The sequence below is a fragment of the Pongo abelii genome, chromosome 1 (assembly GCF_028885655.2).
Source record: "Pongo abelii isolate AG06213 chromosome 1, NHGRI_mPonAbe1-v2.0_pri, whole genome shotgun sequence".
NCBI lineage: Eukaryota > Metazoa > Chordata > Mammalia > Primates > Hominidae > Pongo > Pongo abelii.
The window spans coordinates 222,022,030-222,047,002 of record NC_071985.2 but is presented as its reverse complement, the minus strand read 5'-3'; the positions used below and the strand labels follow the sequence as shown (position 1 = coordinate 222,047,002).

The following is a 24,973-nucleotide window of genomic DNA, read 5'->3' as shown; positions in this document are numbered from 1 at the left end:
GACTTGCGCGGCCCACGGGGGACAGCCTCCCCGCATGCCCACCCGGCTGGTGCGCAGCCTTCGGGTGCCCGGGCCGCGCTCTCCCGGGACGCTGTCACGGGCTGGGAGGCTGGGAGTCCCAGTCGCCGTCCCCCATCCGCATCAGACACGCGCGCCTCTGGGGACCCGCCGGGGACCCCGGGCCCGGCACACGTGCGCTCGGGGCACAACTCTGGCCCCCGAAGCCCCTCTTACCCGCGTCGTGACAGGGGCGCAACCTGGTTCCTCCGCGAGCGCAGGCCGGGGCGTTTGGGGCTGAGCAGCTGGCACTGGGCAGACTCCCGCTAGACCCGGGACCCCTCTTCCCTCACTCCGGCGACTGCCGCGACAGCCCTTCCCTCCCACGCGGTGGAGAAGGGGCTGTGCCGGGGCGCTGCCCCACTGCCCACGCCGGGCACCCTCTTCAAAAGACTTCCTCTTCCTCTGGGCGACGGTTTTCCGATTTCTTAGAAATACCAGGGTCCTGTGTCTGAAGAGCAGGACCAGGTGTGTGTCAGGTCCACTGAGGGCACAGCTGGAGGGCGAGCTGCCTGTCTGCTTCCTCCCGATGCTTCCGGGGGCTACTGCAGAGTCTCTTTTCTGCGGCGTCTGGGGGCAGGGGAAGCGAGGGAGGTCTGGGCTGGTAATCGAGCAAGGCAAATGAAGTCTTCAGGGGCCGCAGGAAAATGGAGACAGCAGAAACCCTAGGGCTCCTATTCAATATGAACATCACTCCCACAATAGCAACGGGCGTACAAGGGACTGTGCACCCTTTGCCTTTTTTTGACTGTCTCCTGGTCTGGTAACATAGAATAACCCCATTTTTTTTTTACTGTCTGCACGGTTTGGTAAGATAAGATAACCCATTTTTCAGAGAAGGAAAACTGAGGCTCAGAGAACTTGTATTTCATGGAAGGGCCTGGGGGGAACTCCTCCTCCAAAGGGGGCCTCTCCTGCCTTTGGCCCCTGTGCCCTGAGGCTGTGGGGAAGGTGGGCGTTCATCCTTCCTCAGAGCCGCCCCTGATGGACACATGGCCCATCTGCCCCCATCTGACATCTTGACCGAGGAGGAAGGTGGGAGGTGGCACTGGCTTCTGTGGTGACATAAGGTGACTCGTTGATCTGAGGCCAGAGAGTCCAGTTCTTGTGGGTGGAAGATGGGGGCTGTCAGACTAGAACTGACTCACCCACAGTGGGTGTCAGGAGTGGGTCCTGGAGAACTGCCCCAGAGTAAGTCCTGGGTGGCCTTTGGGTCAGGACACTCTAGGGCCGAGTGTGAATGGGGACGACCGTGGTCCCCAGCTTGACTTTGGGGTCGTGCCATAGACTCTGGCCTCAGAGGGGGTCTTCCTGCCGCTGTGCTTGGGCCTGCCTGGGTGAACTCTGGGGTCATGTGAGCCCCTAGATGGGAGAGGGGTGGCAGGCACAGGGCTCAGCAGGACACCAGGCTGCAGTCCTGGAGTAGCCGGAGGAGGTTCCCTCCCACTTCCTTCCCTTCCTGACTAGCTCCTGCGGCAGCTCAGATTCCCTCCTCCCTCATCCCTGCTCCCCGCCACCCCACCCGGACTATTGCCACAGCCTTGTAGCTGGTCTCCAGGCCCTGCCCCCTCTCCCACTGATCCTTGGCAGAGAGACCCTTCTCAAGCATGAGGCACCTCTCTGTTTGCCTGGGGAGCCTCCTGTGGCTCCCAATGGTTGAGGCAGAAACTCCCCTGGAGATCCCAGGCCAGAGTAAGGTACCTGAGCTCTTCCTCGCGCCTCCCTGCACATGTGCAGAACTGATGACGGTCATCGTGTGTGTCATTGTGCAAAAAGCATTGTCCGTGCTGTCCCCTCTCCAAGGGACACTTCTTACCCCTATCCTTCAAGGCCTTCTGCAAATGCCATTCTCTCCAGGAAAGGCTTTCCCCATTCTCAGTTGGATTTGATCTTCTCTTCGAACTCCCAGGCCCTTTTGTTCCCTTTGAGGACAGATTGCATTTTGCTTTTTTAATCTAGTTGTGTTTTATCCCCCTCAGTGGATGGAAGGTGTCTTCAGGGCTGGAACTGTGGGTTCCTCCTCCTTCTCATCAGTAGCATCGCCTTAGCTCCTGATTTCTGAACACCCACTAAGCACCAGGCACTGGGCTAGGTACTTTGTCACAAAATTTCACTGAAACCTCCCTTACAGCAACTCCCAAGAGGTGGGTGGTGCCGTTTGTCTTTAGAGATGTGGAAACTGAGGCGTTTCCCAGGATCACAGAGCTGGGGGGTGGGGAGCTGGGGGTGGGATTTGAATGCAGGTCTGCCTGATTCCCAAGCTCCTTTCACTGCACCCTCCCGGTGCCGGTATCTGCACTCGTGCTCCCAGCCAGGCCCTCACACACAGTGGGTTCTCAGGATGGAAGTCAGCTGAGCTGCAGAAGAAGCCCCCAGGAGACCTGAGCTAGCCATGGGCACAGCCGACTCACTGCCAGCAGGGCTTTTGCCCCGTTTAAAAGTCTTATTTGCCAGCTGGTGTGGAAAACATCATTCATTCATTTAGCCATTTATTCATTTGACAAAGAAATGCCAGTAAAGCTGGCAGTAGGTGAGTGCTTGGTGCCCTCTGATGGGGATGAGCAGGGTCTGGGCTGTCTGGGGTGGAGGATGAGGGGTCTCTGCCTAATGGGCCTGGCCCACCTACCCCTGGAAGTCTTGGTGCTGAGGTGCTACTGTTTGCCTCCTCATCACCCAGGGCCTGGGGCCAGTTTGGGTTAGGGGGGAGGTTGGGGGCTCCCAGGCTGGACGTCCAAGAGGGCTTGGGTGATCTGGGGTACCTGCTGGCCCTGGGGGCTCTTCCCTCCTTCCACCACGTCTCTGTCTCTTTGCCCTCTGTCTGAAATCCCAGTGGGGAGCCTGTGTGTTGACTGAGGGTGTGGTCTGTTGGTCAGGCACCTCTTCAGAGGGCAATGGGTAGGTGGCCAGGCACCCTGAGGCAGAGCCATTCATTCATTCATTCCCCAAAGTTCATGGACACACCTAGTCCAAGCCCAGCCCAGTGCCTGGCTCTGGGGACCTCAAGATGACTCCAGCTCCAACCCTCTAGGAGCTACACTACCAATAGGTCACAGACCTCACAGACCTGGGCTCTGTCCCAACTGCCCTTATGAGCTTAGCTGAGCTAGTAAGCCTATGTTCTCATCTGTTGTTGTGGAAAGTATTCCCTGCCTGGCCTTTGTCACAGAGCCATAGGTGTGAAAGGCTGAGAACCTGCCGGGCATTCTTACATCAGAGGTGACCCTGCCATCCTGGCACCTGGCACAGGGGCTCCCCGTAGCACTGTCCCTCCCCAGGGCTGGGTGACGCTTTATGGTCCTTACTATGCAATGTTTCCTGGAGGAGTAGCAAGGACGGTTGTGCGTGGGAAGGGGAAGAGTTTTGCCGGAGCCATGGCATGTATATTACACCCGACTCTACACCAACTCACTTCTTACTTTTTTTTTGAGATGGAGTCTTGCTCTGTTGCTCAGACTGGAGTGCAGTGGCGACATCTCGGCTCACTGCAGCCTCCATCTGCCTCTTGGGTTCAAACGATTCTCCTGCCTCAGCCTCCAGAGTAGCTGGGACTACAGGCATGTACCACCATGCCCAGCTAATTTTTTTTTTTTTTTTTTGTATTTTTAGTAGAGTCAGGGTTTCACCATATTGCCCAGGATGGTCTTGGACCCCTGACCTCAAGTGATCCTCCCGCCTCAGCCTCCCAAAGTGCTGGGATTATAAGCATGTGCCGCTGTGCCTGGCCTGTTCTCACTTCTTCTTCTTCTTTTTTTTTAATTTAATTTTTTTTATTAAGATAGAGTCTTACTCTGTCACCCAGGCTGGAGTGCAGTGGCCCAATCTCTGCTCGCTGCGACCTCCACCTCCTGGGTTCAAGCAATTTTCCCACCTCAGCCTCCCAAGTAGCTGGGATTACAGGTGTGTGCCACCATGCCTGGCTAATTTTTTCTTTTTTTCTTTTTTTCTTTTTTTTTTTTTTTTTTAGTAGAGACTGGGTTTTGCCATGTTGGCCAGGCTGGTCTCGAACTCCTGAACTCAGGTGATCCACCTGCCTTGGCCTCCCGAAGTGCTGGGATTACAGGCGTGAGCCACCCCACCTGGCCCCATTCTCACTTTTAAGCCACGCTTTTCTGTCCTCAGATGTGCTGCACACACACCTGCTCCAGGGCCTTTGCACTTGCTTTCCCCCTCACCTCCAATACTCCTCCGGCTGACGTCTCTTGGTCTCCTTCCCTCGCTTCCTTCTGCTGAAGTAGACAATCCTGCCTGTAGATGCTCCCTGCCAGGCACTCTCACTCCCCGTCCTGCTTTGTATTCCTGTATAATGCTCTTGACCTATTCTATTTCTTTCACTTTTATTATGTCTTCCCACAAGATTATAAGTACCGTGAGGACAGGGACTCATTCACCACTGTAGACTCTAGCCTAGAATAGGGTTTTTCAATCTCAGTGCCCTTGACTTTAATTCTTTGTTGTGGGGCTGTCCCGTGAGCTGTAGGATGTTGAGTGGCATCCCTGGCCTCTACTTATTGGATGGCAGTAGCGCCACCCTCCCTTGTGACAAAAATGTCTCCAGATATTGCTAAGTGTCCTTTGGGGTTGAGGGATTGCCCCGATTGAGAACCACTGGCCTAGGACAGTGCCTGGCACATAGTAAGTGTTCAAAAAATATTTATCTGACCTTGACCTTGATAATGACCCTGCTTCACAGATGAGGAGACGGGGGTTTGAAAAGTCAGTGGTGGCAGGGTGGGGTTCTGTTTGCCTCCATCCTTAGGATATTTTTCTGGGCTCCTCTTCCCATTGAATGGTGTCTGCTGAGGTTAGGGGTCCTCTCCCCAAATTGCTCACCCCCTCGACATCCCTCGTGTAGTGAGGGATGGGACCACTCACTGACGGTGACTCAGGGCCCCAGAATGCATGTGATTTACCCAGAAGCGGGCAAGGAGGGAAGTTGGAGTTTGGGGTGCCATGGGGTGAACAGGAACAAAGGAGAGGCGCTGTGGCTCCCAGTTCTGGACGCTTGTCTGGGCACAGGGAAGCAGCACTGATGACTCTGGGGAAAGGCCCAGGCCTCTGAATCAGATAAACCTCAAGTCGCTGCTCTGCTGTTTTACTGGCTGTGTGACCTGGGCAAGTCTTTCTATCCCTTGGAGCCTCTGTGTTCTTATCTGTAAAATGGGAGTAATCCTAGCCCCACGGGCTGGCTGTCAGGATTAAAAGTGCTTTCTAATCCTGGCATTGGCAGCTATTTGAGCCATTGGTGGCTTTGTAGGTCTGACCCGACTCTCTGGGCCATAGGGTGGTGCTCGGGCCTAGGCGGGGACCCCTGTGGAGTCAGACTCTCTGCTCTGAGCCCCAGGGCCCGGAAGCTTGGGTGGCAGCCCTGCAGTTGCCCAGAGTTCCTGTCTAAGTGGCTTTGCTGCCCATCATCTCAGAGAGCAACTTCTTTCCTCCCTGCCTTTTCCTGTCTGTGCTTCTGCCCCAGTGCCCCCTGGCTGGGCTCTCATACCCACTGCTTGACAGCCTGGTCTTAGGACACCGTATTGTGGCAAAGGCTGTGGGGTCAGGATATCCCCTCCCCTCCCTTTGCCATCCCTTTTAGTGAGTAACAGGTGCTGTGTGTTTTGGGGTTGAGTGAGGGGTACATTTGGTGAAGCACAGAGAGCGTGCACAAGGCTTCAGCTTGCAAGACGGGCACGGGAAGATTCTAGGCCGTCTCCAAAACCTCTTCCATCTCCAACCTCTGTGCTGCTGAAGGTTCTGTTTACTTGTGACCCTGAGAAGGGGATGCCCTGTGGGGGCTCTTCTGAGATCATGTTGTCCATTTTCCTGCCTCCAAGTGACTTCTAAGACAGCATGGCTCTGAGGAAGGAGCACCGACTTGGGTGTTGGGAGATCACAGTTCCCATCTGAGCAACATCACTGGCTTGCTGTGCTACCTTGCTTGGGTTACTTAACCTCTCTGGGCCTAAGCATCCCTATCTATGAAACCTAACAACCCTGGTTCCAGTGCTTTCCTAGAATATTGGGAAGTGTCGGCTTTGAGTACACTTGACAAAGGCCACAGATTGGGGGTGGGGTATCTAAAAGTCCACAGGAAGGAGAGCCCAGGACTCCCCACTGTCAATATCTTGGTTCCCCAGCTTCTCTTCTTCTTGCTGACCTCAATCTCACTTGCTTTGGGTGGATTGATTTCCTGACTCAGGCTGCAGGGCCATCAAGAATTCACGGCTGCCTTTCAGCCTTCATGAAGGACATGGTGGAGCTCCTTAAGCAGAACTGGGGTTTGTGGGTGTAGCTCCTTAAGCAGAACTGGGGTTTGTGGACGTCCTGCCTCTCTGCCCCTTGGTACCTAGGTGGCACCTTTTCAAGTTCAGGAGCTAGATCCTTTCCCCTTCCCCACACTGTAGGAAAGTCCTCACTGTAGGCAGGCACTGCAGAGCCTGCTGTCTGGGAACCCACAGATTCAAGGAAGCCTTGAGTAGGAAGGGTGTTTTCCTCGAAGAAGCCCTTTGTCGCCGGTAATGGGTGCAGGCTGCTCTGACCCGGTTCTGAGTCCTGCCCCCTTCCCGGCTTAGGGCTTTAGGCCTTGATCACCTCTGCTGAGTAGCTGACCGCCGGGCTGGGGCTCTGACGCTCAGGACCCCCCTCTCTGGGACCCACGGCCTTTTTCCACTGTGGCATGTAGTGATGTCACAGGTGGCAGTGATGTCACTGTGGTTTGGGGTACTTGGCTGTGAGCCCCGGAGGAGGAAGTGTCTGTTCGCTGATGGGGGGTTGGAAGAGATCATTGACTTCTGCCCCAAGCGTGAGCCCCAAGTGTGCAGGGGGGAGTGCAGGGGGAGGGCTGTTGGTGGTGCATCCCAGGGCTCTGGCTCTGCCCTTGCATCTAGCCTGTCTTTCCCGTGGGCTGTGACAAGCCACCCTGCGTCTCTGAGACTCCATTTCTTCTTCTTCTTCTTCTTCTTCTTCTTCTTCTTCTTCTTTTTTTTTTAGATGGAGTCTGGTTCTGTTGCCCAGGCTGGAGTGCAGTGGTATGATCTCGGCTCACTGCAACCTCTGCCTCCCAGGTTCAAGCTATTCTCCAGCCTCAACCTTTCAAGAAACTGGGATTACAGGCATGCACCACCACACCCGGCTAGTTTTTGTATTTTTAGTAGAGATGGGGTTTCACCATGTTGGCCAGGCTGGTCTCGAACTCCTGACCTCAAGTGATCTGCCTGCCTTGGCCTCCCAAAGTGCTGGAATTACAGGCATGAGCCACCGTGCCCAGCCTCCATTTCTTCTTTGCAGAGTAGGAGGGGTTGGAATTGTCACCCTGGAGGTTCATGGTTGCTAGATTATTGATTCTGTTGCTGGATTCAGGAGACCTGTTAGCTGGCTAGTTCACAGCAGGTATTGGGTGTTTGGAGGGGGGCTGCAGAGCCCCTTCTCAGGCCCCAGGAGGGCCAGCTGCCCTCCCTACCCCCTCTTTTGGACACTAGTGGGCATGTCTGCTGGGAAAACAGTGTAACCTGACTTCGAGGGCCGCAGGCTGAATCTCTTTCAGACGTACTGGCTCCTTGAGAGGCCTAGCAGATCTCTACTCTGTGGGTCCCTTTCGGAGCTGGGGCTCAGGTTTGACCCAGCCACTCTGACCGGAGACAGCGCAGAAATCCCCAGGGGCATTTGTTTGTTTTCCTTTGCTGTCCAGACAGCGGCCCACAGTCTGCTTCAGTCTGAGCGTGGCCCTGCACTAGTGAGACTCATGTAGCCACAGGTTCAGAGAATCAGTGCGCCTGAGTGGGAGAGCAGAGCGGGAGGGGATTTGGAGGCAGGCAGGCTGTGGACAGGGAGGAGGGAGGACATCTTCTGAGCTGTCAGCGGGAGGCCTTCTTGAAGGTCTTTCAGGAGCAAGGCCAGAGGCCGTGGGAGAGGACGGGGCCTGGGGCTGGGAGTCAGGGGTCCGAGGCCTCATCTTGGCCCGGCCTCTGCTTCCGGGAGAACTTGGCCAATTCCCTTCTCCTTTCTGAACCTCGGTGGCCCCAGCTGTCACTTGAGATTAGCAAGGACCTCCCTGGTCCCAGCAGGAGTAAGTGGCTTTGGGCAGGGGGTGGAGTGCAGATTGCACTACCACATCACCCAGCTCAGAAGGCCCAGCTGTGGTCCAGCTGTGGACTTGATTGTGAACTCCTGGGGAAGGGCTCTGGCCCTTTGCCTTAGTTAGCGGGACCCCCACCAGTGCCCTGGGTGCCCCTGCTGGCCTCTCCTCTCGCTGGCCCCAGCCCCAGTTTCTGGCTGCAACTCACAGGGGCCCCAGGCTCCTGTGGCCCCATCACCAGCAGCTCCTGCTGTCATTTCCTGAGCCTCGCAAGCCCCTAATCCTGCTCCTTCCTGTCCTGCCCCCCAGCTCCCTCAAGCCCCACTCCTGCATCCCATTCTCCCTAGACATCACCCCTCCCACAAGCCCCACTCCTGCATCCCATTCTCCCTAGACATCACCCCTCCCACCCCTTGGCTTAATTTCCTTCCTGTCGTGGCTTGGTCCTTTGGTCATTGCCCTGGTCTTTTCTTGTCCCCTTCCTGATTCTGCCCTTCTCCAGGCCCACACAGGGAACCTCCTAACCGCTGAGCCCTGAAAGGTAGGCGGGTTTAGGATGAGTGGCTACAGGGAGGAGAATGGTGTGGGGAGGGAGGTATGGAGGAAAGAATATTAGGGGACAGGCCAGGCGCGGTGGCTCACGCCTGTAATCCCAGCACTTTGGGAGGCCAAGTGGGTGGATCACTTGAGGTCAGGAGTTCGAGACCACCCTGGCCAACATGCTGAAACCCTGTCTTTACTGAAAAAAAAAAAAAAAAAAAAAAAAAATTAGCCAGGCGTGGTGGTGTGCACCTGTAGTCCCAGCTACTTGGGAGGCTGAGGTATGAGAATCACTTGAACCCCAGAGGCAGAGGTTGCAGTGAGCTGAGATCACACCATTGCACTCCAGTCTGGGTGACAGAACGAGACCCTGTCTCAAAAAAACAAAACAAAACAAAACAAAAACTGAATATTAGAGGACAATGTTAGACTGTCCCAGCTGTCCTAGCTGGAGCCAAAGGTTTGTTGGGGACGGTGACAGCAGCACACGAGGCTGTAAGTTTAGGGCCAGTTTATGGAGGTAGTAATACCAATTACATTGAGAAAACTGTAGCAACTATAATTTGGAAGGAATTTTCTAAACACTTTACATGTGTTATTGAATCTTCCCATCAGCCCCAGGAGGTATGTGCATTTTTCAGTCCCATTCTACAGATGAAAAGACTGAGATCTATGAACTCCTTTATTTAAAACCAAACAAAACACCCTCAAGGCTGCCTGCTAAGAGGAGAGGAGTGTGGATTCAAGCCAGCATCCTTATTCCAGTGTCCATGCTCTCGGCCACCACACACATTCCTGTCAGGAGTTGAGGCAGTGGGGAGCCATTATAGTTTTTGAGCAAGAGAGTGACAGGGCAAAGATCACTGTGGCCTCAGTGTGAAGCACAGATGAGATGGAGAGACTGGAGGCAGGGAGGCCCATGAGGAGGCTGTCAACATGGTTCAGGTGACAGCTCTGGGTTGGTGAAGAAGCGGAGAACAGGGAGGAAGGGGCGAGAGGCTTGAGGGAGGAGGAGGAAGCCTTTGGAGTGGGCCATGGATATAGGGTGGGGACGTAGGAGGTGAGGAGCATGCTCTCTCCACCCTCTTTTTGCAACATGTGGCCTCTCTGGCCTTAGCTCTGCCTGGCCTGAGCCCTGAGCCCAATGGACCGATTCTGTTTTTTTTTTTTTTTTTTTGAGATGAAGTCTTGCTCTTATTGCCTAGGCTGGAGTGCAGTGGTGTGATCTCGGCTCACTGCAACCTCTGCCTTCTGAGTTCAAGCGATTCTCCCACCTCAGCCTCCCAAGTAGCTGGAACTACAGGCGTGCGCCACCACGCCTGGCTAATTTTTTTGTATTTTTTTAAGTAGAGATGGTGTTTCACCATGTTGGCCCGGCTGGTCTTGAACTCCTGACCTCAGGTGATCCACCTGCCTCGGCCTCCCAAAGTGCTGGGATTACAGGTGTGAGCCACCGTGCCCGGCCCCAGTGGACTGATTCTGGTCAGTGTCAGCCCCATTTGTCCCTGGAGCTTTTGCAGTTGGGCACAGGGCCAGCCCGGTCCTGGTCACCGCTGGCTGGTTACCCCGGCTGGGTTGGGCAGGAGTCTGGGCAGGGCTGGTTGCTCATCTCAGGTATGAAATTGGCTGCACCCCTACTGGTGCGGCGGAGCAGGATTCCAGGGCCTGCCTGGTGCTGCTGCCCCTGTGCCTCCAGACCCCTCGAGCTCCTCCCAGACCTTTGGCTTCCTTGACTGTGAGGTGGAAACAAAAGGGCTGCTCTCTGTCACTTCCCCTAGGGGAGGGCAGATGCTGGCAGGGCACAGAGAGCTGAGGGCTAAGAGCTGACATTTAGCCTGGCTACTCAGGAGACTGAGGCAGGAGAATCGCTTGAACCTGGGAGGCGGAGGTTGCAGTGAACCGAGATCACGCCATTGCACTCCAGCCTGGGTGACGGGGTGAGACTCTGTCTCAAAAAAAAAAAAAAAAAAAAAAAAGAGCTGACATTTAGCGGGTGCTTCTTGGGTGCAATGCGCAAAAGACTGATGCATTAAATGCACGGAGTGCCCTTCCTTGTCACAGCCACCTGGGGGCAGGGGAACATTATCCCCATTTTACAGAAGAGGCCTTTGAGGCACAGAGATTAAGTGACGTACTTAGGGTTTTGCAGCTCACTAGAGGCAGAGCCAAGACTCCATCCCAGGTGGCCAGGCTCCTGAGCGCTATGCCCACCTCACCCTCCAATGAGGTGGTGGTGGAGGAGACTGTGAGCTGCTGTCACCTGAACACTGGTGCACTCAGTCTGCTGCTCTGAGGACGCCGCCCCCTCTCTTTGTAAGTCCATTTCCTGCCCAGTTCTCATGCTAGCTCCAGCTCATTTCAACTAATTGAAAATTAAAACTTTGCTTGTGTTGAGCAATTCGGCATCTATGAGATGCCAGCTGTGGGCTGTGTGCTGGCTGTGTGTAGGGCGATGAGTAGCAGAAACACGGGTGACACTGAGCTCTTTCCACTGCCGGGCATGGTGCCAAGCACGCCACGTATACTGACTTCATGAATCATAAAGCCCTGTGAAGGGGGCACTGTTTCTGTCGCCATTTTATAGATGACAAAGTGGAGGTGGGGGAATGGCAGAACTGGGATCAAAGCCCACGTGTCTGTGTCTGGCTCAGCGCCCATACAAGGGTGTCAGGGTTGCGGGGAGGCACGAGGGAACCAATAATTAACCAAAAACTGGTCGGGTGTGGGCAGTATAGAGATGCACCCGGGTTGTCACAGGAGCCCCTAGGAGGGACCTCTGACCTCCCTGAAATGATGGCAGAGAGAACTCTTGAAAGAAGCTGAGAAGTCAGCCCTGCCAGGTGGGGGGTGGCGGGTCAGGACGTTTGGGCAGAGGCAGCAGCAGTACAGGCATGGAGAAGGGGGCGGAGGAGCCAGGTGCTGCTTTGTGTTGTGACGGCAACAGGTGAGTGATGAATACAGGTGAGACATGCTGGCAGGGGCTAAGGAGGTTGTGCAGGTGGTGGCAGCCGCTGGAAGCTTTTAAGGAGAGTCAGGCTTGATTGTAGGAAGGGGGCTTAGGTCCATCTGAAAGGGACAGAAGGCTGGGAACCAAGACAAAGGAGCCTGCAGCTGGCAGGAGACACTGAGGGCAGCCAGGAGGAGGGGTTGTGGGAGATGGAGCAGGCGACATCAGCAGGCCTCTTGGAGGGTGACAGTGGGAGAGGCTGGGGCGTCTCTCACTAGACTCAGGGTTCCTTGCAGGCAGGGACCATGCCCGGCGTCTTTGTACCCTGGCATTTAGCACAAAGCCTGGCTCCAAGAACCGGATACCAGCCCAGTCTTCCTGTCTGCCCCCAGCTCATTTCTAAAGCAACATCACAGGCAGCGAGTCAGGAGTGGGATGTGTCACCCCCGGGCTGCCTGCCTGTGATGTGGTCGGTCCTTCCTAATGCGGATGCCATTCCTCTCCGTGACGGCAGACGGGCCTCGGCTGTCACTGGCCCTGGCGTCGCTGTGACAACCTGGCCTGATGTAGCTGCACCCTGCAGTCCATGGGGCTCCTGTGAACCCCCAAGGTCGAGACCCAAATGCCTCTGCTGCCTCCCACCACGCCCTAGGGGCCCCGCGACCCGCCATGCAAATGATGTGGTTTCCACATTGCTTGAGGAGGGTTTCCGCTGTGTGGGGGTCCCGGGGTCCTTGGGCAGATACCTCTGCCCCTCCCCACAGCTATGGCACCTGCCGTAAGACTCTGGAGACCCTTTTGCCTGGGAGAGTCACTGACCTGCCCCTGCTCACAGTGTGTTCATAGAAGAGTCACTCCCCTCTGTGGGCTCCTTGTCTGTAAAATGAGGGAGCAGGACAAGATCACAGGGTACAAAACTGTCAGAGGGCACAGAGGCTGATGTCGCTGCCATCAGCTCCTGGGGTGCCGCTCAGTGGCTGCGTGACCTTGGACAATTTGCACGAAATCTCCCAAGCCTCAATTTCTGCATCTGTAAAATGGGGTCATCCTGACCTCATTGTGTTAGTGCTAGGATAAAATGAAGAGAAGGTATGTGAACGTGCCCAGTACTGTGCCTGCACACAGTAGGTACTTTTCCTGGATCTGAATAGTCTCTGTTCTTCCAGCTCTGTGTAAAGGCTTGGTCTCGACCCCTAAAGCCTGAAGCTTCTCCCTGTGGCCACCTCCCCACCGCATCATCTTCCGTTCTCAGCGGGTGGATCCCTGCCCACGGGGGACCCCCTGGGGAAGGCTGGGAGCATGACCTCTTCCCAAGGGTACTGGCATCTGAAAGGGATCTCTGGAACATTGGAAAGCCATGAAGGCCAGGCACAGTGGCTCACGCCTGTAATCCCAGCACTTTGGGAGGCTGAGGGAGGAGGATCGCTTAAGGCCAGGAGTTCAAGACCAGTCTGGACCACATAGCAAGACCCGGTCTCTTTCTATAAATGAAAACATAATAATAAAGCCATGAAGATCCCCAAAGAAGCCTGTGCTAATGGCGGCCGGAAGAGCAGAGGGCACCACTGCGGTGCTTTCAGCTTTTTCCTTCTCCCCCAGGCCTCCCTTGTTTCCTTCCTCTCTCGCTGTCTATTTATAAATAAGAGAAGGGATTGAGGGCCCCCACCTTGGGTACTTGCAGGGCCTTGGCCTGGGAACAGGACAAGCAGCAAGTCAGTTGGCCCAGGGTTGCTCAATTCCCCAAGAGCTGACGCAGACTCCAGCATCAGACCTGCCTGGCCACCTGGCCCCGCCCCTTACCAGCTAAGGGCTCCAGCAGAGTCCTAGTCTTGAGCGAATCTTATACCTGCATCCCTGTCCACCAGCTGTGCTTCCTGAGTCCTCCAGGGTGAGGGGGCATGGAGTCAGAAGAGGGGACAGCGTGCAGGGAGGGTGGAACCTGACTGACCGGGTCAGCCTTACTCTTCCGGCGGGGTCTTGTCTTCCTGGAGCTCGGCCCTCGGCAGCTCTCAGAAGCTCACCTTCTTGCAGGGTCTCACAGCGACATCGTCCTCTGGCCGGGCTGCTCACAGACCCCGGCCCCTGGGTTTTGTCCAGTCACCCAGACTCTGTTTTGGGGTCACATCACCCTTCCAGTGTTCCTCTGGGCAAAGTCCCTTTGAGTCAGCCCAAGGTCCCTGTCAAGAAGGACCACATCTGGCCTGTCGCACTCTTCTCCTTCCTCTGCCCCACCGAGGCCTCCGTCGCACCATCACAGCAGCGGGCCTGCCATGGTCTCCCGATGTAAGGCTTCCTGAGGAACGGGCCTGGTGCCAGCCTGGGGGTGAACTGCCAGCCCCAGGAGTCACAGGTCAGCTTCCCCACACTTGCCCTTGAGGCGGGATGGAGGCCCCCTCCTTTGCAAGGCCCACACGGGCCATCTAGCACCCCGCTAAAGCCGGGCAGTTCGCTGCCCTGGGGTCTGTTCTTGCCTTGCCAGTTCTTGGCTAAAACCAAGGCAGGAAGAGCCCAGTTCTCATGTTCTGTAACATGGGTCTATGACCAGGGCCTTTGCGGGCCCCTGGCAGCGCCCCCATGGAGCCCCTAGGAAGCTGGGAGAAGATGATGAACCCAAGTGAAGACCTCCCCGGGGGACTTTGCTCCTCACAAGAACCCCTGGAGGAGACAGGGCAAGCAGTACGACTCCTATTTTACAGGTGACAATGCCGAGGCTCAGAGAAAGTCCGTGACACCCCCAAATCTCCCGGACCCGCTACCCCGACCTCCTGGCGGTGCACAGAGCATGCCACGCATCTCTCCATATGCACACAGACCCTCTAACCTAAGTCAGCGCCCCTTCTACAAGGCCGGGTGTCCAGCACACCTGGGAAGGGGGACATTTCTGGCCCTCTCCTCTCAGAAGTTGCCTGCTCGGGCTGCCCTCCCTGGGGGAAAGGGGATGGGGGCAGAAGCTGAGCATGGAAGCCCCTCCCAATCCACCCTCTGCTCTCCCCAGAGGCCCAGGACCAGCCCAACTCTGCCCCACATCTTTGGGGCAGGGGCGGGCCTGGGGGTTGAGACCCAGTCTTCCTGGCCAGGGAGGAAACGCAGGACTGGAGGTGAGGAGGCCTCTTTGAGGCTCAGTTTCTTCATCTGTAACTTGGGAATAACAATAGGACTAGCCTCAGGGGGACCAGGGGAAGATTCAGAGAGGCTATGATGCCGGGACAGCTCTTCGCGATGACTGGCATGAAGCAGGCTTCTAGTAGATGCTGTACTGCTGCTTTCATCCTCACCCTCACCCGCCCGCTCTGGGCCCACTGCCCTGACCTCCTGGCCAAGTACTGAGTATGCCAAGGGCATCTTCCCATCGCCCCAGCCCTGCACCTCGTGTCACCCTTTTCCTTAGCTCTTATCACCACCTTGAATTCTCTATTGAATGTGCACGTGTCTCCCCAGCTAAGACCGTAGCTTCCTGGGGGCAGGGATTTGATTTGTTCAATGCTACTGTTTACCCAGCACCTACGACACTGGGTGCTCAGCACGTCTGTTGAATGAATGAATGAATGAATGAATGAATCACTGCTTTCACCTTTGCCCCTGACTTTCTCCAGGGACCATGGGCAAGTGACTTGATCTCCCTGAGCTGTGAAATGGGGCCATGCACACCTGCTTTTTAGGGTGGAACTGGGATTTTATACAGTGCTTGCCATCTGGCCTGGCACATAGTAGGTGCTTAACAAATATCCCCTTGTTTTCCTTCCTCCCCAGAGGGCCAAAGCCGAGACCTGGAGGAGCAACAGGGTGGGGGTCTAACCCCTGGGTGACAGAGACAGCTCCCATCTGGGATGGAGGCTGCATGGTGGGAGGAGCTGCTGAGGTTGGGCCGTTCAGCTTCGGGGCCCTTGGAGTCCTGGGTCTGTGTTGAGGGGGAAGGGAAGCTCTCTGGGCCCCAAGAGAAGGGAGGCAGGACTGGGGGTGGCAATGATTGCAGCTCTTCTGGGATAGCCTCGGGCACGCTGCTTTGTCTCCCTGAGCACCTGTGAATGTCAGTGAGAAGACCAGACAGTGGGTCTAACATGCACAGTTGCCCCTGGGAGGTAGCAGGTGCTCCGTACCAATGAGCTACTGCTAACTGCAGGTGCTACCTGTCTTAGAGGAGGGAGCCCAATCTGGAGGGGGGGAAATGGGAGCTGTGGACCCAGATGGGAGGCAGCTCAGAGCCTGTGGGTGGGCCCTGACGAGCTTCTTATCCATAGTCCTCTATCTGCTTGCCGCCATCCTGGCCCTGGCATGGCCCTGGGAGATCAGGGGAGGTGGCTTTGCCTTTTTCCATCTCTGTTATCTCATCTGTGAAAAGGGGACAATCAGACCTGCCTCACCAATCGGAATATAGATTTAGGTGCAGTTTTCTTTTTTCCTTCCTTTTATCTATTCTCTCTCTCTCTCTGTCTCTCTCTCTCTGTCTCTCTCTCTCTCTCTCTATATATATATAGCTATCTATTGATATTTTCTATCATCCATCTATTTATCTTGTATCTACTTTCTATTATCTCTATCATCTATCTATTTACCTAATCTATCATCTATCTAGCTATCTATTTTATCTATCTATCTATCTATCTATCTATCTATCTATCATCTATCTGTCTGTCTGTCTGTTTTATCTAACTATTTTATCGATCTATTTTATCTATCTAGCTATTTTATCTATCTATCTATCTATCTATCTATCTATCTATCTATCTATCTACCTACCTACCTACCTACCTATCTACCTACCTATCTATCCATCCTCTCCGATTCCCTCACCACTGGGTCTCAGATTCCCTGCCTGTTAAATAAATGGTCAGTTAACTCTTATCAGTGATTTTCAATTTTTCACTTGAGGCCCCCCTATTTTGGAAGATTGTAGTTTGCTGAACACGCTGACTGAATCAAGTACTATCCAACTTATTTCCTCATTTTAACATGTCAAAGATCCCTTGGGGGTGAGTGGGGTGTGAATTGGAGCCTCCCCAATCCAAAGCACAGGAACTGGAAGCTTCCGTAGTCCCGCATTTCCTAGAGAATGCTTGCCATGTTTTGGGGACCTCCTGGGGGGTCCCTTTGCTGACCAGAGGCTGGCTCCCAGGGCTGTGGTTTGGGCCCAGCCCCCTGCTCCTGGGGACCGCTGCTATGGAGGGAGTGACCTTTTGTTCTGCTTTGCCAAGGGGCTTTCTGTTCCTCATTGTTTAGCCATGACAACGCTGTGGGTTTTTTTTTTTTTTTTTTTTCTGTCCAAGAGGATAAACAGGCCTGAGATTGCTCAAGGGAGCTGACCCCCTCTGCCAGCTACCGGGGGCTGGAGCCTCACAGAGCCAGGGAGGAAGTCCTACCCCCTCTGCCGGCTACCAGGGGCTGGAGCCACACAGAGCCAGCGAGGAAGTCCAGGGACAGTCACTCACAGCAAAGCCTCAGACAAGACAGGAACCTGGAGGGGAGGAGGTGGGAGGCCACCACTCAGCCGGCCTGGGGGCCATGGGAGTCCAGCTGCCTGCCAGTAGTGGCCAGGAGCCCTTGTCCATGGCGGCTCTTGAGAGCCCAAATTTGGCCACGGCAGGGCTCTTTCCCATCAGGCCCTTTGAGCCCTGACGGGAAACCCTTCCCCAGCCAGGGTGGGATTTCTTGCTGCCGCCTGGAGCTGCCCTGGCCCTGTGGTTCTCAGGCCCTGGAGGAGTGAGGGGCTCCCCTGGTTACCCCAAGGGCACTCGTGGGGATGAAGCCCGCGGGATGCAGGATTCCCACGAGACCTGTGCTGGCCACTGTGGGGGATGGGGTGCTGCCAGGGAAGAGGTGCAGCCCCTCCCTGCCTCGGGGATGCGATCTGAGGGAAGAGGCAGCTGCCTCTGGGAGGCCGTTCGGTCAGAGCGGGGTAGGCACAGCCCCTGCCCTTGGGGAAGCGCCCAGCAGCAGCCTTCAGGGAAGGCAGTTTGGGGGTTTGCCGAGGGTCAGGCAGACCCTCTGCCACAGTTAGTATTCGATGGAATGGCTTGTGCAGAGGGAGCTGCAGAAGCTGCCATTTCTCTGGGTTAGGGGCTCCCACAGCCTTTGGATGCCGGGTCTCGGCCATGAGCCCCCTCCACCACCCCTCCCCTAGGTCACCTTGCTCAATCCAGGAGGCCGGATAATCAGAGTGTGTTCTGCAAAGGAGCGTGAGAATCACCGGGGAGATTTCCATTTTCTTTTTCTTTTTTTAACAGCAGGGCTTCCTGGGCCCACCCCTGAGATTCTGCACTTGTTTGGGGAGTGGGGGTTGGCTTCATGACAGGCACCCCTGGGTGCTTTGGACACAGGCAGTGAGCTCCCCCGACACTGTGGGAACCCCTTAGAAGGCTTCTTCTTTTGTCTAGGGTGCCTGGGAGTCTGCTCCAGCAGCAAACCGGGGAGGGGAGGAGTACTGGGACCGAGTGTGTGTGGCAGCACCATGCCCAGGCAAACTGAGGCTCCAGACGGGGGTTACTTCTTCAGACCCTGTTATGCAGCATGGTTCCCACTGCCCATGCCCAGAATTCACCAGAGCTGATGGGCCTGGGGTGGGCCTCCGGGGCAGGCCAGGGTGGAAAGTGCATCTGTGTTTTGAGCTTTGCGGCCCTGGCGCTGGAGTTAGATCCCTACAGGAAAGGACATTGTAACCCAGCCCATGGTTGAGATCAGCAGCTGCTGAGCATCTACGCCCTGCTAGGCTGTGGGGCAACAGCAAAGGGTAACCCCCCAGCCTGCAGCCTCAGGGGGGCTTCCCATCTAGCAAGGGGCCCAGGGAGGCCATGAGGAGATCCATGAGGGAGGAAGGTGGGGACTCTGGGCCTGAGTGACTCATTCAGGGTAGGGTGCGGGCAGGGAGACTTCAGGAGGGAGGCTACTGCCTGAGCAGGGCTCTTAAGGGATGCATGGAATTTGTTACAGGAAGCACCAGGCCATTCCAGGCATAGAAGTCAGCTGGGGTGCAAAGGCCTGGGGGTCAGAAGAGTGGCAGATTTCTCCATAGCAGGAAGCCCCAGCTCCTCTGGGTCGTTCCCGCTGAGGGGTTCCAGCTGTTGGCACCGAGGGGTGCAGCCAGGGCAGGCTGGTGCTCCCTGCCAGGCCGAGGTGGGAGACAGCTGGGTTTCCAGCCCTGCTTGTCACTCACTATAGGTGCAGCCAAAGGCTCAGCAGCCCCAGACTCTGGACAGTCCTGACTCCCAGGCAGTGCTGTGAGGAAGGGGAGGAGGGGGTACATTGAACCCACCTGCCACCTTGGCTGGTGGAAATTTGGCCAGGTCTGCACTGGCCCAGTGGTGCTGGGTGCCATGACTGGTGTCTGCTCTGACTGGCTTGCTGACAGCTGAAGTCCAGGATAAGTCCATGGCCACGTTGTGCTGGTTTGTTAAATATTTTTAGTATCTCCCCTGCTCCTATATGTTAGCTACTGGAGTCCAGAGAGGTTAAGGCACTTGCCTGAGGCCACACAGCCGCTAAGTGGTGGAGTGAAGATTTGAAACCAGTTCTTTCTGATTCCCTGTATCCTTATCTATGGAGAGGCCCCATCACTCGTTCACTAAAGGTTATGGATCTCGATCTTGTACTGGCCACATGACTGCAGCTGGCAGTACAGTGGGGAGTGCGCCAGCCCTGGCTCTGACCTCCTAGAACTGCCCTTTGGTCATTTCCAGGTGACGCATCTGTGGGGGCTCCTGAAGGACTTGGGGTGTGTGTGTACACCCTCTTTGCTTGTACAGATGTGTTCACACCCATGTTTGCCTACATGTGAATGTCTCCATTCTGAGCTTGCTCTCAGCCTGGTAGAGGTGGCTAATTAATGCTTGTCGCTGAAAGGCCGGACTGCCAACCCCAGTCTTTTAGGAGAGAGGGCAGGACTCAGGGGCTTGCTCCCAGGGGTCCTGGGAAGGCACAGTGGTGACAGTGCTGCAGCTCTGCACTCCTGGAGGGTCACTCAGAGACCCGAGGGAGGAGGGCTCTGCGTCTGCCCCTCTGTCCAGGGCTGTAGCTTCTCTGGGTGGCTTTGCTTTTCTCTTTTCTCCCCTCTTTTTTTTTTTTTTGAGATGGAGTTTCGCTCTGTCAACTAGGCTGGAAGTGCAGTGGCATGATCTCAGCTCACTGCAACCTCCTCCTCCCAGGTTCAAGGGATTCTCTTGCCTCAGCCTTCAGAGTAGTTGGGATTACAGGCACACGCCACCATGCCGGGATAATTTTGTATTTTTAGTAGAGACAGGGTTTTGCCTTGTTGGCCAGGCTGGTCTCGAACTCCTGACCTCAAGTGATCCACCTGCTTCGGCCTCCCAAAGTGCTGGGATTATGGGTGTGAGCCACCACACCTGGCCCTTTCCCTCTTTTCATTCATCACATTGTTCATCTCTTCCCGGAGGCATCCAGCACAGTCTTTGAGACTGTGAGCTGTGAAGTCAGACAGGACCCAGGTCCAAACCCTTCTCTGTCACTTACCGGGTCTGGGACCTTGGGCAGGTGACCTGCCCTCTCAGGCCTCGGTTTCCTGTTCTATAAAATGGCTGCAGTAGGGAAACCGTCTCCATCTTCATTGGGTGGTTGGGAAGTCTTGCTGAGACCATACACCTGTCTCAAGTAGGGTCTTCTAGAAGCAGAGCCTGAGGCAGGGATCTTTGTGAAAGTGATTTACTAGGGAGGGCTCCCAGGAGAAGCAGGCAGGGCACGGCAGGGGAGGGGGCCTAGCAGGGACGTGTTCACCAGCTTCAGCCGGACACCACGGGGGTGGCTCTGGACCATGAATTGTACCAGGGTGGGTCCCACCTTGAGGCTGTGGAGGATTCGTTATCAGCCAACACCCACAGCAGCTGGGGGAGAGGTGCCCTGCTGGCAGCAGGGGTCTGAGTGGGGTGCAACAGCACCCACCAACTTGAGCAGTGGAAACACTTAGAACAGTGCCTGGTATCTAGGCGGTGCTTCAAAAATGGCAATGATTGTCATGGTCATAACCAACATTCAGCTGATGAGTGCCGGCTCTACGGTGAGTCCCATGTGAGAGACTGAGGGTCTAGAGATGACAAGGCTGCCACCTCTGCTGTCTGCATCACATGAGAGTGTGTGTACACAGGTGTGTGCATACATACCCACGGGGGTGGAAGGACAAGCAAGTAACCATTCAGAACAATCAGATGACTGTTAGAGGGGTCATAACCCATATTTAGAGACAGCCCAGAGTAGTAGTAGGAGGAGCTTGAATTAGCCTCTGGGAGTCAGGGAGGGCTTCCCAGAGGAGGCAGCACTCATCTTGAAAGACAAAGGGACGTTTCAGGTGCAGAAGGGAAGGAGAGGTATCCTTGGCGGAGGGCAGCTTTGTGCTGAGAACCCCCATTCTCTGTGACCAAGGCCACTGTCTCCTGGATATCTGTCCCGTGTAGTGTTAGGGGTCACCCAGCACTGGAGAAGACCAGCAGACTCAGTGTTTCTGCCTGCAGACATGAGTAGGGTACACTGAGGTGGGGAGGCAGGGGAGGTAAAAGAAGGCACGAGCTCTCCTTCCCGTACCCTGCTCCAGGGGGAGGAACCTCCCCATCCATCATCCGTGCAGCCTGGCAGGGAGAGGGCCAAACATTTGCAGGGCGGGGACCTGGGCATCAGGCATGGCAGAACCCAGGGGCGGCCCTGTTGATGGCAGTCTTCTCTTCTTCCTTTCAGGTGGCATTTACACCCTACGCCCCAGAGCCCGGGAGCACATGCCGGTTCAGAGAATACTATGACCAGACAGCTCAGATGTGCTGCAGCAAGTGCCCGCCGGGTGAGGGCAGCCGCGGGGGGCTCGGGGCCCATGCCCTGGAGGAGCGTGTGTGTACAGGGGCTGGGGCGTGAGGGCGTGGCCCTTGATTCTTACTGAACTCCTAGTTCTATGCACTGGCCCATGCTCCCTGTTGCTTCTGGGCCTGTGAACATGCTGTTCCCTCCTCCTGGCACACTTCCCAACTCCTTTTCCCTGATTAACTCCGACTTGCCCTTTAGACCTCAGCTGAAGATGTCCCCTCTTCCAGGAAGCCTGCCTGCCCCATACTGCCCAGCCGGAGGAGGAGGCGGAGGAGAGCCTAAATTAGCTCCTGGGAGAGTCAGGGAGGGCTACCTGGAGGAGGCAGCACTCAGCTTGAAAGACAAGTGCTGCCTCCTTTGAGCTCTCACTGGCCCCTGATGTTCCCATGGCAGCTCTTTCCTCGCTGTGTGATTACAGCCCGGTTCCACTTCCTGTTGCCTCCACTGTGTGCTCCTCCAGGGCAGAGATTGTGGCTTGTTTTCTGCTGAATCCTCAGCACGTGGCGCAATGCCATGTAGGCGCTTGGTGCAGATTTGACTGATTCTGTGAATGCTTACCCATTTCACAGATGGTAGACCTGAGGCCCAGCCACAGTTGGTGGAGCCAGGTAGCCTGACTCCCGGTGCCCTCCATCTATTCCTTTATGTCTGTATTCATTCATGTCATGTTTATAAGGTATCTGCTGTGTGTTCTAAGTGCTGGGAATACACAGAGAGCAGGGCAGACAAAACCCTTGCCCTCGTGGAGTCTGCATTTTAATGGTGGACGCAGACAGATAAATTAGGAGATGTGTGGTCCTGTCTGTCTGTAAGTGCTGTAGAAAGACAAGGTCAGGTAAGGCCGGGGAGACAGAGCGGGACATCCTGTTTTACACAGCGTGGTCTGGGAAGGTCTCTCTGAGGAGGTGACATTTGGGCAGAGCCCTGCAGGAGGTGAGGGAGCAGGTCATGCACGTATACAGGGAACAGTGTGCCAGGAGGAAGGAACAGCATGTGCGAAGGCCTTGAAGTCAGAGCCTGTTTGGTGAGCTGGAGCAACAGCAGGGCCAGCATGTGTGGCCCAGGATGAGCAAAGGCGAGTACGGTAGGGGAAGAGGAGGAAGGAGTGAGCAGGGATCATGGTAAGGAGTTTAGATTTTATTCTGTCTGGGAGCCAATGGAGGGCTTTGAGCCGTTACCTTGAGATGTAGGTGGGCATATGAGTACCTGTCACCGTCCCTAGTCATTTTAAGACACCCTAGGGAAAGTGACTCTCTTCTTTCTTTTATTAACTGGAAGGGTCTCTTTAAGAAGTTACTAGAGAGGCCGAGGTGGGCGGATCACCCGAGGCCAGGAGTTTGAGACCAGCCTGGCCAACATGGTGAAACCCCGTCTCTACTAAAAATACAAAAAATAGCTGGGCATAATGGCAGGTGCCTGTAATCCCAGCTACTTGGGAGGCTGAGGCAGGAGAATTGCTTGAACCTGAGAGGCAGAGGTTGCAGTGAGCCGAGACTGTGCCACTGCACTCTAGCCTGGGCCACAGAGCGAGATTCTGTCTCAAAAAAAAAAAAAAAAAAAAAAAAAGCAGTTACTGAGTCAACTTTTTTTTAAGGTTTCCGTTGGTGTTTTCTGTCCCTGGCATGCCTGCTTTCCAGGCCCATGCCCTTGTCCTTGATAGGATACCAGGGACTACATTCTTACTACCTGTTCCCCCTGTCATTCATGCCCCTAGCTGGAGAATGTTAGCCATCTGTCAAGAAGGAAGAAACTGGCAAGCTAGTTCTTACTAAAGTGTGATTGACTGATAATAGGTCTCCAGTGGTGGAGGTTCAAGCATCTGGAGAGAGCAGAGAGGAATCTATCTTTGAGCAGAAGGGGTTCAGAAATGACGTGATAGCTGGTACAATACTAGATGGGAGATGATTCTGAGGAATTGGAACTCCACAGAATAGCCTTCCCAGCTGGGCTTTAGAACTCTGGACTTTGTGGGGACAGTGGGTGAGCCCAGGGTCCTGGCAGAAGGCCCGCCCAGCTGAGACCTCTGGCCCTTGTTTCCTTAGGCCAACATGCAAAAGTCTTCTGTACCAAGACCTCGGACACCGTGTGTGACTCCTGTGAGGACAGCACATACACCGAGCTCTGGAACTGGGTTCCCGAGTGCTTGAGCTGTGGCTCCCGCTGTAGCTCTGGTGAGTAGGTTCAGAGAAAAGGGGGGCCCTCACACGCCTGCCTCCAACATCCCCCGGCAACTCCAGCCTCTTTGGCTTCCAGCTGTCTGGAGTTACCCCAGGCTGGTTGTTGGAAGTGGCACAGGTGCAGCTGTTTACCCCTACCACTGGCATTTTCCTCCTCTGTCTCCCCAAAGCCTCTTCACAGCCCCACGGGGCAGGCGGTGGGAGAACTGTGCCCACGTAAGGGTTGAGGAGGTGGTGCGTGGGAGAGTGGTGCGCATGCTCGTGCTGCGAGGAGCAGGACTGCGGGGAAGAGCGGGACTGCGGGGAGGAGTGGGACTTCCGGGAGGAGCGAAACTGCGGGGAGGAACGGGGCTTCGGGGAGGAGAGGAACTGCGGGGGACGAGCGGGACTGCGGGGAGTAGCAGGACTGCCGGTCCTGCTCCTGGACTCTGGCCAGTGTTGTGTGTGCCCCATGCTGAGGCGGTCCGCCAGCCTCCTGGAGATCAGAGCTGTCTGAGAGTGCTGGGCTGGCTGGGAGGGCAGCGTGGGTGCGGCGGAGGCAGGCGTGACCGTGTGCCGCCCTCTCGCTGCTCTAGACCAGGTAGAAACTCAAGCCTGCACTCGGGAACAGAACCGCATCTGCACCTGCAGGCCCGGCTGGTACTGCGCGCTGAGCAAGCAGGAGGGGTGCCGGCTGTGCGCGCCGCTGCGCAAGTGTCGCCCCGGCTTCGGCGTGGCCAGACCAGGTATGGGGTGGGGCTCAGGTCCTTGGGGACGCCCTTGGGCCTCTCCTTTGTAGATATCCTTGCAGTGTCACGGGCATCAACCCATTAATTAGTCCAGCAGGGAACACTGTTAGTGGTGGCCAGGTGCTTGCTACCCATCCGTCTGCCCACCTGTCCACCGTTTATTCTTCCTGCCAGCACTCCTGACTAGGCACCTCTTATGTGCTGGAACCAGGGGACCCAGAGATGGATCAGACCAAGCCCTAAGCTAGGAAAGTTGTGTGATGCTGCAAGAAGATGAACTCACATAATTCTACAGCCCAATCGCGTGCATCTGTGTGTGTGCATGTGTGTACAGGCATCTGTGTGTGTGTGTATGTGTGTGGAAGGGATGGAGGTGCAGACAGAGGTCCTTGGGCCCCTCAGACCTCTGCTAGGGCTCTAGTGCCAAGGCCCAGCTGTCCCGCAGAGTGTCTGAGTGGTTGACAAGTTCGGATTGTTCCCTGAAGGAAATGAAACATCAGACGTGGTGTGCAAGCCCTGCGCCCCGGGGACATTCTCCAACACGACTTCATCCACGGATATTTGCAGGCCCCACCAGATGTGAGTAGCTGAGTCCTTTGGTTCTGGAAGAGCAGGGAGGGGCTGTCCCTGGGTGACTGTGGGTCCAGGACACAGAGCAGCTCACCAGCCA

The 24,973-nt window shown here is 55.7% G+C and overlaps 1 protein-coding gene and 1 long non-coding RNA gene across 5 annotated transcripts in view; both read left to right on the top strand.

The window, feature by feature from the left end:
* Positions 1-24,973, top strand: part of TNFRSF1B (TNF receptor superfamily member 1B) — a 58,575-nt gene that overhangs the window by 17,023 nt on the left and 16,579 nt on the right. For all 3 annotated transcript variants that reach the window (XM_063715008.1, XM_024235564.2, XM_063715006.1), the window contains exons 2-5: positions 21,279-21,378; positions 23,441-23,569; positions 24,151-24,300; positions 24,789-24,882. In XM_063715008.1, the coding sequence (XP_063571078.1) occupies positions 21,279-21,378; positions 23,441-23,569; positions 24,151-24,300; positions 24,789-24,882 (473 nt within the window). The remainder of the gene's footprint in view (positions 1-21,278; positions 21,379-23,440; positions 23,570-24,150; positions 24,301-24,788; positions 24,883-24,973) is intronic.
* Positions 4-16,043, top strand: LOC134759905 (uncharacterized). Of its 2 annotated transcripts, none has more exons than XR_010136815.1 (3): positions 4-6,847; positions 7,036-10,972; positions 12,773-16,043. It is a non-coding gene; the product is annotated as an uncharacterized LOC134759905 (long non-coding RNA). The 2 variants fall into 2 exon arrangements; XR_010136816.1 differs by having other exon boundaries at positions 4-6,858.